At 38.2% G+C, this 13,926-nt stretch overlaps 1 protein-coding gene across 1 annotated transcript in view; it reads left to right on the top strand.

Annotated features, from left to right (window-relative positions):
* Positions 1-11,967, top strand: part of LOC149527837 (guanylyl cyclase 1) — a 247,302-nt gene extending 235,335 nt beyond the window's left edge. Inside the window, exon 10 of the mRNA XM_089812105.1 lies at positions 11,482-11,967. Within this exon, the coding sequence (XP_089668231.1) occupies positions 11,482-11,553 (72 nt within the window). The 3' untranslated portion in view covers positions 11,554-11,967. The remainder of the gene's footprint in view (positions 1-11,481) is intronic.
* Positions 11,968-13,926: the final 1,959 nt, after the last annotated feature.

Genomic DNA, 13,926 nt, shown 5'->3' with positions numbered 1-13,926 from the left:
TTGAAGAAACCATAAATTAGTTAAGGAAACTAATTCTTACATTGTGTTCAAAAGCAAGAGAAACCAGGAGGGAAGCATTGGAGAATAGGGATAGGGACATAGAGGATATCGGTGCAGTGAGGAGTATTAGATGGACATAGGGGCATGGTGGTCAAAACAACACATCCATCTCTAATACATCCGGTTTAGGAGCTCAAACAAGGCCATAGTAATGTCACAGAAACAAAAGTTGCCTATATTTACACAAGACGGGAAAGAGGATCCTGTAAGGCACTGTTGAAGTGTGAAACAATTTAGTTAGCCAATGGGGTGACCGATCATTATCAATGGGCTCGATGGTTTCCAACAACTTTGAGCGAAGTAGCCATAGATTAGTATTTAGACAATTTATAAAACAAAACTATGGGATGACTTAAAGAAAGAATTTTAAGGAAAATTCTGATTACTTTAGAACAACAATGAAATCATGGTAATCGTACAAAGCAAGGAAAGAATGAGACTGTCAAAATGTACGTTCAAAGACTAAAATAATTGCTAGGGAAAATAGATAGCCAACTAGCAAATGGCTTGAAGAAAGGGTGGTGCATAGAAGGATTGAAACCCTCCCTAAAGAAAAAGATGAAAATTATTCCTTCCATGTCGTACACTCGTGTACAACCGAACCATGAACTTGGGAAGTGAAAAAAAAAAACCTTGAAGAAAAAGAACAAGTCATCAAATGATGACGAATCAGATGAAAGTAGTAGTGATGAGGAGTTCAGAAAGAAGGTACAAGCCCTTAAGAAATATATGCATAGAATGATGGAGTTCAAGGCAATGAAGCGATGCACTAGTAGTGCACAAATTGCAAGGAGGATCATGCAAAGGTCACATGCTCGAAGAAAGCCTTATGTGACATTTGCCAACTTGTGGGACTTTCCACCAATCAACACCCGTATAATGTGAAAACAAGGAGTCAACAAGTGCTCTTCACACTGGAGCAACCATCCACATCTACGGATGTGGGCACCTCCTAGTAGACAAACACCAATGTATCATTTGGCAGATACCACAACTACCTGCACAAAGGGAGAAATAACAACAATAACAATAATAATAATAATCGAAGCTAGACCCAATATGATGAAAAGGGTTGTTGATAATGCAATGTTGTTCTTGTAATCAGTGCGGGCACTTTATATGTGATTGTACGAAAGACGAAACCCCACAACTTTTGTTTAGGTGGTGTGGTTTGCATGACCATGAAGTTGCCAATTGTCAAAAGCCTAGAGTTAATTTACTAAACATGGAGAAGACTGACATAGATAAAGGAGTGTTGGCAATCACTCAGACATAGGCCAAGAAGGTGACGTACTTAAACCCCTATATAGAGAAATGGAGAATACAAGAAGCTAAGGCAGACATTGAAAATGATATGATGGCCCAACAGAGGGAGGCACATGGAAGACAACCGCCTCATCTAAGGAAAATGTTGTAGATGGAAGTACCAGTAAAGATCAAAGACATCATTGAGACTATACTACTATAAAAAACCACCTTGTTGAGCACCGTGCTAGTATCAAGTCATATATCAGAGCATATGGATGGTCCCATCAGCCCTTTGGCGCATCCAATGCCGCTCGTAGTAAATAGTGACAGATACCCTGCAGTTGTGGAGATGGGCATTCTCAAGACCATTTTCACAAATACCATCATCGACGAGGGGTCAAGGTGAACATACTACCAGAGGAGACATGGAAAGATTTGAAAAAGCTGATATTGTGGCTACTAACTTTGAACCTGGTGGATGTCGATCAACACAAAATTAAGCTGATTGGAACATTGATGGCGCAATGAGTGACAATCATTACCCAACCCTTCATCCTAGATCTTTTTGTTATCTCTCTGAAGAAGAAAGGATATGAAGGCATCTTAGGGAGAGCGTGGCTTGCCATGACAAGGATGAACCATAACTAAAAGAGGAACACTTTGTTAATGGAGAGTGGTGGAAGGAAATATGTCATCAACCTTAGAACCCAAATGTTGAGTGAGGAACTCGCATCATCTTTACAATTTAAGTCTGACGGAGAAATGAAAGGAATAGACGAGGGAAAGCAGACAATGAAACCTAATGAGGAAGGCATTCTTGAACTTGAGGGATGCTCCGAGGATGATCTAGATTCAATGAATGGTTCTTCTATTGGTAGATAGAAGACTACAAACTATTCTGGTGTAATTTGTTGCAAGTTGACGAAGAATCAAAGGACTTGTTTCGCCCAGAGTTCAAGAAATATGAGGAAGAAGCCCAAGTCAATGAGACTTCGGTGCACAAGTTTGATAGGGAGAAACCGATGCAGTACGATGAGTCGTCACTATAGATCACAAACCTTGGGGACAAGGCAAACCCCAAAAACATATTGGTAGGGGACAACTGGAATCTAGTATTGAAGGCGATAACATTTAAAATCTTCATGAGTACGAGGATGCCTTCACATGGACGTAGAAGGACCTAAAGGGTGTACTCTGAGAATTGTGCGTACACTGTATTGCATTGGTGGATAGAGTTGTACCGGTATGGAAGAGTTCGTACCTAGATGAATAAGAATCATGCTACTATGTTCAATGAAGAGATAGAATGATTGTTGGAGGTGGGCATCATTTTCATAGTCTAGACAAGCGAATGTGTATCCCCCATTGTCATATCAGTGAAGGAGGCAAATCAGATCCTCATTTGTGTGGACTTCAGGTGCATGAATATCGTGACCTTTAATGACCCCCTCCTCATACCATTTACAGATAACATCCTGGAGGACTTTGAGGGATATAAAATAATTCATTTATGGATAGGTTTTTAGGCTATAACATATCTCCATCACAGAAGAGGATAAACTAAAGACAACACTCGTGGTATATGGTGTTTATGCGTACAACCAAACACCTTTTAGTCTTTGTAATGCATCAATAACTTTTGAAAGGATAATCTTCCACATCTTTGACAAGATGTCTTTGGTAAATTTCAAAGTATTTTTTGATGGGTGGTCCATCTACAATGGACAAGAGACACAAATGGTAGCCCTTGGGAGTGCATGGAGAGGTGTTGAGGATCAAGATTTGCACTAAATTTGAAGAGTGTAGATTAATGGTACCACAGGAAAAGTTGTTAGTATCACATCTTCTATAAAGCCTGATTGAAAACAAAGCCTAACAAGGTAAGGGAAATTGTGGAGATGGAGCCCCCCACAGATGTCGTTGGGATAAAGTCATTCCTTGGCCATATTGGGTATTGCAAAAGGTTTATCAAGAGTTTTGCTAGACGGAGCCCCCCACAAATGTCATTGGGGTAAACTTGTTCCTTGGCCACATTGGCTACTGTACAAGGTTCATCAAGAGCTTTGCTCAAGTCTCGTGCCCGTTGGACAAACCGATGTGAAAGGGTGTGTCATACACCTAGAGGACAATGCAAGAAGCCTTCAAGGAGTTGAAGACAAGGTTGGTGGTTGTATTGATCCTTGCATACCCAAAGTGGGATAAGGAATTCCACATCCATGTAGATGCTTCAAATTTTTCTATAGGCTATGGCTGAAGTGGGCAACCATGGGTTGGACCATCCCAAGAGAGAGAGAGAGGCTCTTGGGATGGTATATGTAGTCTAGAAGTTTAGGCACTACTTATTGGAAACCTCATTTACATTCTACGTAGATCGTCATGCGCTAATGTACCTAGTAAATAAAGCTATTATCCAAGGATCAACAAGTGGTTACTCTTATTTGGCAGAATTCACTTTCACAATCTTCATACAACCAGGGAAGAGCCATGTGATTGCTGACCAGTATTCAAGGACAAGTTTCAAAGAGTCACCAAAAGGGGTTAATGATGATTTTTCAATGCCCGCTTGTTTCACATTGTTGTATTGGTGGTGGCACACAACCTTTGAAGAGTACCTCTTGACATCGTAGTTCCCAAGGGACATGCTATCAGGAGAAAGGAAGCTTGTCCTGGAGAGTAGAATATTTTAGTTGATTAATAGACTGTTGTACAAAATGCTACAAAGATGTGTCATGGAGGAAGAAGTCTTGAGTGTTTTGAGGGAAGCACATGGAGTTCCAGCCAATGGACATGTGGGACAAGATACAACAACACGAAAGGTGTTGGTTGTAGGCTTTTGGTGTCCCATGTTGTACGACGACTTAGGGAATGGGTCGTAGGTTGTGGTACATGCCAGAGGGTCAACAAGCAACTTAGAGGGGCTTCATGCCTCTGAACCCCTTGTACGCTAAGGAAATTATTGAATGGTGGGGGTTAGATTTTATTGGATTGCTAAAGGCCAGTCATGCTCGGAGGTGCCAATATATTGTGGTGGTGAAAAAATATCTAACCAAGTGGGTAAAAGCATGTTTGCTACTTGATAATTCCGCATTGTATACAATAAATTATGTGATATACGATCCTCATTCAACTAACAAGCGATCGAGGACTCTTTGTGGATCAAGTCATTAGGTTGTTAACCATGAAGTTCAAAAAAATCATTCTTTGACCAACTCTTACTATCCTAGAGCAAATGTGTTGGCTAAAGCCACAAACAAGATTTTGGTGTTAGTTGAACAGGAGGATTGGGAAGAGAAGTTGCCTTTGGTATTTTAGGCCTATTGTACAACCTACAAGGTAACAACTAGTTGAACACTCATCATGTTAATGTACTACCAAGAGGCTCTTGTACCTACTAAGTTCATGTTTACCAAGCCTTCAAATACTGATCGAAAATAGATTGGATGACATGGAAAGTTTATGAGAAAGGCTACTATATGCACTACAAACTTGATGAGTGATAGATGATGAACAACGGCATAAAATATGGCATGATAAGCACCTAAGGTGAATAAGATTTACCTTGGGACAACTAGTGTTGAAGTACAATGGACGAAACATGATAAAACTTGGGAAATTTAAAGTAAGATGGAAAGGTCTCTACAAAATTTGTCAAGTTACAGAAAATAGAGCAATCAAGTTATGGATGTTGGACGAGCAAGAGGTTCTGAATGGGTCCAAGTTGAAGCAATATCATGAACGACGACAAATAGATGACCCAGTTCAGTTGGAATGCCCAATAAGAGGTATTGTAGTTATTAAAAAAAAAGAGCGACAGTCATGCCATATAACATGATTCACTATATGGGATGACTATCATATGATAATCGTAACAGATAAAGACATGTCGCAGACCCAAGACTGTATGGTGGTATCACTGTACAATGATACCAAGAGAAAACAATTTTTTTCAAGCTAGGAGAGTGATATACGATGACTTAAGACTTCACAAGCAATAGCAAAATCCTGCAGTGAAATTAGGAAAGCCTTCAAATAAAGATGAAGGCCATGACAAGGAGAGAGTATATACAATGATTAAGAAGTACCTACAACTGGAGAATAACAAGCCATTGAAGGAAGAGCCCATGCAATACAAACTAAGAGCAAAGGGCCTACAATGAAAGGAGAAGTGGTGACGAAACCAAGAGAAGTCCCTAGTGAAAATGTTAAGGCCTATGGTGGACTAAATCAAAGTGCTATAATGCATTAAAAAGTTGTAGGGTTGTCAAAGAAGAAAGAAAAGTGCCAATCACAAGGAGGTCTCATGACAAAAGCCCAAAAGCCTATGATGACAAGGAGTGTATATGAACCAACACAAGTACCATTTAAGAGTCCCTACACCACATAAGAGTCCCTGTGGTAGTGCTACAGAGACAAGATGCTCACGATGAGATTACAAAGGGCCTACAATAGAGGAAATAGACTTGTGTTTGAACTAGCAAAAGCTATTTATAAACATTTGGGAAGTTTGAGTGACAAACTATAGTGTATGGAGTACCCCCAATGCTCTCAATGACAATGGTATCAACTAGTGAAATCTAATGATATGGTGATGGGATATGTGCAAAATGATTTTGTCAAGAGGGTTGAGGAACTTGTACTAGTAGCACAATAACTTAAGGCAGGATCATTTTCTACAACCTATCATTGGGAGAAAACATGAGCCTTGGAATGGAAGTTTAACATCAACAGACGCCACATGTTGGTGAGATTTATATGAAGCCGTTTGGTGGAAGAAATGCCATAAGGAGTCGAAGATCACAACAATAGTAGGAAACTAATGGTAAGCGAAGAAGACAATCAAAAGATTGATTGCAAACCTCGTGAGAGAGGCGGGCACAACAAAAAGAGCAGAGTCATACAGGATCCTACATAACAAGGAGGATAATTGCATACATTGTGCAATTTGAGAATCTTTTAATTTCAAAGTTGTAGGTTTCAGACAGATGGAGAGATATATGTGTAGGTGCCCTAACCAAATCTTCGTATAACATATTCACAAGATGACAAAACAAACAGTTATTGATGGATAGAGAGGCAAAAAAGAAAGATTGGAAGAAGTTGCAGTTGCCATCTATTATTCCTTCTAGGATGAATAAAGCTACAAGAGTGTTGCCTTCAGGTGTGAAGATTGCTAGTGGAATCAACATTGACTTCAGCAAGAAGTGAAAGCCAAAGGTACAAATGAAAGCCAACAAGATAATATCACACCACATAATGTAGCATTTGAAGAGTTGAACGAGCTGCATTATAATAAGTGGTGGCAATTGACACTAGATAATGGCACTATGAAGGAGCACATGAAATGTGCTGAGGTATAATGGGCAATTCAAATGCCAATTTTTTCATTAAAGATTTTGAAGGAGCTTTGTGAATGATGATTGATTCCTATGATAGACATAGCCGCAAGAGTTTTTGGCTACCTTGGGCCTCACCACCTCTTTTTCAATAGTCTACTTCACAAGGTGTTATGGCATTCTTAAGAAGAAAGGGAGAAAGATTGATACTTAAGCAAAATAGATGTCTTGATAGAACACGGAGAAAATAATAGAAATGATTTCCAAAGATTTGACCCTGATAGAGACAGATTCCATAGCCAACACTTCTTCAAGTTATGAAATCAACAAGTCCTTTCTTGCACCTGGTAAGCAACGGTGTCTAATTGACGTCATCAAGAGTAGCATCTAGCGGAGCCTTTGACATTTCACTCCCTCAAATCATCCTTATGAATGACATTAGGAACGATGTTGTATATGATTCGGTGTCCATATAGAGTAAGAGGATGTATGAGTTCACGACACTCCAACACAAGTTTTTCCATATTTTGCATTATTTTATTGGCTTCTTCCTCGACGCCACCCACATGTAGATGCCCTATGACGCCCTAGAGATAAAGTCGTAGGGTCGTATGGCACCTGATGAGTGATCTATTCTCTACTAGCATTATTTGGACACAGGTGGTGCACAAAACACAAAAGAGAAAGTGTTAGGTGTTCTCAAAATCTGAGTTGGAGGATGATGTCGACAGTGGTTGAGAGGGCACTCATGAGGCTTCTAGAGTGAATGGAGTAGCCTCCAAGTAGCTGGGGAGATAGCTAGGCAACTAAAGGAGAGACAACAAATTCAGCGATGGATGTAAGAGGTGCCATCACACCTTCAGGTGCTGGTTTGACACAAGTTTTGTTTACTTCGTTGCTTCCCTTAGAAGTAACCTCATTGACCCCATCTACATTAGTTGGTGTCACGATGCTAGCAGTCGTAGTACCTAGATTTTGGCAACTAAGGGCTCTAAACCATACTATCTTCTAGGGAGATGTGACAGTGATAACCTCACTACAAAAGTAAGAGGTAGCAGAGTTGATTGTGGGTGTAGTTGCTTAACTACTAGAGGTAGTTGATGTTCCAAAGCAATTGCGGATAGTGTAACAGGAGATGCCCAATACAATGATAAAGGTAGTTGAGGTTGGAGCAGTGGCAATAGTTGGTACCAAGTCGGTAGGCATAGGGCATCATGTGGGTGAGGAGGCGCCACAAGATGATGAGACAAAGATGTTGACCAATGTTGGTATAGAGGTAGAGCAACTGACATGGATAGAGATTTTGGTCAAAGGAATGTCATCACAGGCATGGACAAAGATGAACTAAAAGCAACAAACAAGGATAGAGATGTTGGTTAAAGACACTTCATTGCAGGCATGAACAAAGATGAGCAATTGGCTCACCTGTTTCCAGGCACATATGACACTATTTGACACCCTACACTCTCATTGCAATGAGAGATGTCCCCTTACAAGATAGTTGTTTATAAGTGGGGTGTTCCCCTATCATTAGGGAGTTTGAGAAGGAGAGCTCACCAATTAGGTAGTTGGTAGTGTCTCGTCAAGATATAGGCATCCTAGAGCCTTCAAGGGAGTTGACTAACTTAAGAGCAGTTTATCACAAAGATGGTCGTCAGAGTGAGGATGATAGTGGCCACCGCTTGGTCACATGGTAGTAGAGCGACAAGTGGGGAAGTTCATGTTTGTGAGCGTGGGTTGTGCTCGAGTGTTTCACTGATGCTTTGAGTCCTGTAGTTGGCCAGCCACAAAGACATTGAAGATGTTGGAGAGTTGGGGTCTTTACAAGGTCACATGGTAGTAAAGTGATAAGTGGGGTTGTTCATGTTTGTGAGCAGGGGTTGTGCTCGAGAGTTTTGTTGATGCTTTGAGTTTTGCAATTGGCCAGCCACAAAGACTTTGGAGATGTTGGAGAGTTGGGGTCTTCAACAGGGTGCAGAGGAGAGCCGAGTCTAGACATTGTTAAGGAGGATCAAGCAGACCTTCCTATGAATGGAGAGGACCCAACAAGTGGCATCTCTTACAAGTTGGCTACTTGACTCTAGGAGTTGGAGGAACAATTTTCTTAATAGAGAGAAGAAATGGCTAGGAAGAGGGTGTGTGGGTAGTAGAGAAGGCTGCTATGACAACACATTTGGAGACATAATAGACAGGGAAGGCACTTTTGGCAACACAACTAGTGGTCGCATGCACAGTAGGCCATGGTTGCGGGTCACCTAGCCAGTAACATGGAGACAAGTGACAAAAACGATTAGGAAATTTTGGAAGCCTCTTTTATGGTCAAGACAACTATGGAGAAACAACGAGCGGTTGAGCAAGAAGCTACACATGAAGTAGGTGTACTAGTTGCAAACTCGGTCGGTACCTACACCTCCATTGACCCCCCTCTTCTTCATGGACGCCTTGCAGCTTCCTACTCGGTCTTGATTTTTTTTATAGTTGGTGTAGTTGCTCTTGTTCCCATTTTGTTGTGCTTCATCAAGAGATGGCTTTCTTTTTTGGGGGGATGATGTTGGTGGGTAATTATGAATTGTTAATACTTGTTAGTTGGTCGAATGGGTAGGTAGTTAGGATGGTCACAACACTTGGTGTTGCAACCCTTTGAACCTTTTTAATGTTAAGGTATTGTCATATGATATGATATTACAATGATTGTTGTCATTGTCATAGTTGTTGTCATAGACATTGTAAAACAATTGATGAATCAATAAAGAAGCTTGTGAGTTCTTTGAAGCATTGTGTTCTTTGTTCTTTTGTTACATTACTAGTTATTCTCATATGCATTAGCTGAGTCCCTATGGAACAAACAATCATGGCCTCGTGACCACATGAATGATTCATTGCGTCTAGCATCCTAAACTGTTATTGGTTCATTAAGTAACTGTGGTTGACTTCTTCTATTCTTGGAAAAGGGCTATTTGTTCACATTTGTCATTATTCACATGCTTGCACTAAGATTCATGGGTGTTGGAAATCACATGATGATGTGTTTGGTTATTCTGATGTGGTTAGTCATTAAATCAGTCTAATTCGAGCACTTTGTGACTTCTCGTTTTTTGAGATGGAATAAGAAATGGTGATGGTGACTGGCATCATTTTTGGTATTTCATCGGGCCTTTGTTTCAGCTAGTGAAATATTGATGCAAGTTATGATGAAAGGGCATTTTTAGATATGGATCATGTGTCAAGCAGGTGAACTTCTGAAGATATTCTGAGTGTGCGCCTATTCTGTGAGCATAGACATGATCACTGTGTGATTATCATTAAGCTAAATTGGGTGTATCTTCAGCAAACGTGAAAAATTGTAGGTTCTGTGACTGTGTAAAGGACATCATATCTACAATAGTAAGCTAAATGTGTTCAACAGATTTATTCTGATATGATCTGTGTATGATCATTTTAGTGTGAGGACCTTTCTGTGTTTGATCAATTGATTGGTTTATGTTTGTAGGACATTATCTCTATTAGAAGCATCTATGAGATACTTGTAGTTTTATATATACTGTATTTTCATATAAAAAATTATCAAGGCCCATTGATTGATTGTTAAGAGTTAACTCATTAAGTGTCAGAACATTGTATTTGATTTGAGCACTCAAAAAAGGAGCTATTTTTGTGGGGCTGGGTTTTCACTTTCAAGTGGAGGGTTTTCCCAGGATAATCTTGGTGTATTTGTGTTCTTAATTTGTCTGTGATTTGTTATGTTATTCTGGTTCTTAAAGTTCAATTTTGGATAATCTTTGGTGTATGTGTGTTCTTAATTTGTCTGTGATTTGTTATGTTATTCTGGTTCTTAAAGTTCAACATTATGGCCAGGCCTTTCCCTATTAAAATATTTTGGTTTGAAAAATGAGAACATACCGTGCTACCATATTCCCACAGAATTTGTAAGGGCATTGATCAATGAGAGAATAGAGAAAAAAATTACGCAGAATGAAATTAAGAAACTCTCTTCTGATTTGAATTAAGTGGAAGATGATACACACACGCATAAATATGTGTGTGTCTATATATATATATATGATGAAGCAAGGGCATGCATATCACCTACTAGTCACATATGATGGAAAGTTCAAATAGAGCTAATGCAATGTATAAAATATTAAAATATTACAAACCATTACATTTCAGTATACAACAGAGGTAAAAGAGAGGAGAGACACAAATGTGCAGAATGAAACTAAGAAATTCTACGCTGATTTGCGTTAACTGGAAGATGATGCATCTAACGCACAAACAAGGACATTCAGATCACTTAATAATCGCATTTGATGGACTATTTAAATACTAAGGTGTTAATGCGGTGTATTAAACCTTACATACTATTACATGTCAATATAGTAATATACAGCATACTATAGTAATTCTACAAGGCTTATTCAGTATACAATTCAACATATAATAACAATGATATAACATGGTCTTAAAAAGCCCTAAAACAGACTTGAAGTCATTTTTAGCTATTCTTTCCCACAAAAAAAAAAATTAAAATTCTAAATATGTTATTGGTGATAATGTAGACTTGTATCAATCTTACTGTAGATGCATATATGAGTCATGACAGAGAACTTTGGATTCTTTTAAGTTTCTTTTACTTTTACCGAGGAGATCACTTTCAAGTTTAAACAACCAATTATTTGTGTGAAGAGAGAATTGTTTTTCATTGCATGTAGTCTAGTATGATACCTACAGAGCTTTAGTCATCCCCTTAGTAATTAAATATGTGATCTAGTATATTATCAATTTATATATTCCTATAAGCACTTCAAAAATATACTCATGTCTTGATTGTGAACTGCAGATTTCGTTAGACAAAACTGATGCAGAGAGCAAAGTCACTTTTGCACCGAATTGTATGCATGGGGAATTATAGTTTTCGGTGGCATTCTTCTCATTTTGCATGCCAAAGTGATTCTTACAATTTGTACGTTTTATCCACCAGAAAGAACTATTTTCTGGCTATTGGCTTTGCCTTTTATTATTCTTTTGTAAATTAAGTTGTCTGTATTCTTTTTCTAATACATGCTTTACCTTTACTGATTGTAATTGATCAGTCAGTGCATTGGATGACATTCACTTCCATGTCAAATCTTGTAGTGTTTTAATATGAGTAAGAAAACATTGAATACTTGGAACTTCAAGGGTTTAGCCCTTATAAATGTAGCAACTTGAGTCCCACGAGGTAATGAATCATCCTCTTTGGTCTCATATATATGATATTGGCAAACTCTTGTAACTAGAAGCATCACAGGTATTTGAAAGTTTAAGTCTATCATTTCTTCAAAAAGTGTTGTTAAATCATTTGTGATTTGCAATAATCTTATTTATAATGTTATTTCTTATATAGTCAGTGATGAATGCCTATGGAAATTTTCTCTTTTTTAGCTGTTACCATACTAGATGATTAAATGGTAAGAGTGACTACAATCTAATTATGCATGCTTACAAATTAACATACAGTTCGATTATAAAGTTGATATTTACCCAGTTTTGTTTCAAATTAATAGATTGAACATGTAACGGTTTCTTTCAGCTACAGCACAATGAAATGTACTATTTCCTTAAGAATACAGAATTTGGAAATAGATAAGGCTTTGTCTTTAGTGGTCCTTAGAATGTAATAAGCTTCTCAAGTTCATAAACTGCCGGGACCAACAAATGAGAACATCTAGTAAATGTTAATGTGGAAGTAACAATTTTCTTTTAGATGGCTGGCAAAATATTTGATTACTGTGATTTTTCATCAAATGCAGTTCCAACAAGATCGTTATTTTCCCCTATTTTAGCCAACTCATTTATGGAATAATTTAGCAGCGGGCCTTAATTCCTTCACGCTGAAGACAAAAAGGTGGCAGAGATGCATTCGCACAAATTTAACTCAAGCAACTTTGATAAAATAGAGAGTTATTTGTTCAAATCAATACCGTTGACAGTATTAAATTCACTAAGAAGTTGAAGATTTTATGTAAGTATTTTCAGTGTGCCTTATTCTTATCTATCAATGTGAATCACCTCTACATTAAGCTTATATGGTTACTGTTTCCAAACCCATTAAGTTGCTTTTACTCTTTTGCATGCTTGTTAATTTTGTTGGTCGCCTTCACCTCATGGTAACCCCTGAGCTTTCTCTGCTTTGATGTCCTTTTCCTTTTTTGTTTTAGATGATGAGATCACTAGCTGATATTGCAGAATGAACTTGACAGGCATTTAATTGTCATTCAGAAAGTGCCACGGGAGCTATGTTTATGACATGACATTTGTAGTGGCCCTATCATCTTTCCCAATACCCAGGATAGATATATGCCTTTGAAATCTTGGATCCTTGTTTTCCGTTTTACAGATCATATCAATTTTGTTTAGTAACTTCAAAATATTTCCCAGTCAAAAAATATACTATTTGTAGGGGTCATGGTCAATAAAAAATTGAAAATGGCAGTGCATCTTCCCTGTTGTATTGTGATATAATCCCTGTCCTATTTTTTGGCTGCAGTAAGTGCAGAATCTTTCTGCATTTCACTTGTGATAGGTATATGCTGTACCCTTTTAAGGTTGCATTTTTTATGCTGTTCTGCATCGACCCTTTTTACTTTAGCTTTGGATTATTATCTTGCATATGAAGGGCCAGATTTGTTATCTTAAATTTGTAGGCTGGATTTTTTTTGGTTTCAATTAGTTTAGCATGAATTCAATATGAAAAGTTGTTACAAGATTTACATAAACTTCAGTAACTCGCTTGAACAGGTTGCCAGATTTGAACATGGTTTTCTTCACTATCTGTATGCCATGCTTCTTCATTAGCCTATCACTTTTTTGATTGTGTTACAGGATAATCTAGCCATTTGTTTTAAAATCTATGTTTTCCACCATTTGTAGTCTAAACAAGTATTTTAAAGGTTCGTGCATTGCTCTTGCATGGCAATAATATTTAGTCAGCATGTCTTTAACTGTGGGTTATCGATGGATGAAACCAGTGAATTTGGTTGCATGCCAAGGGTTTAATTATCTTTCTTCCTAATCATTTGTTATACGTTGAGAGAAGTTTGATACTTTCTTGAACTTAAAGGCAACATGATTAGTGATACGATTATTCTTGATAGTGTTCTATGCCCTAATTTCACCAAGAGTCTCCACATTGAATTTCAAAGCCTTGATGTTATGTATGAATCAATTTTGAATGCTTATAGTTTGAGAATCCAAAAAGTTGAGAAAACCTAAATGAGGCAAAGCTCATTGTGGTAATGATATA

Source organism: Cupressus sempervirens, unplaced genomic scaffold, assembly GCF_028749045.1.
Source record: "Cupressus sempervirens isolate cs-2001-9-10 unplaced genomic scaffold, ASM2874904v1 CseChr00s100002_03, whole genome shotgun sequence".
Taxonomy (NCBI): domain Eukaryota; kingdom Viridiplantae; phylum Streptophyta; class Pinopsida; order Cupressales; family Cupressaceae; genus Cupressus; species Cupressus sempervirens.
Note: the sequence above shows the minus strand (reverse complement) of the source record. Positions and strands in the feature narration are given on the sequence as shown.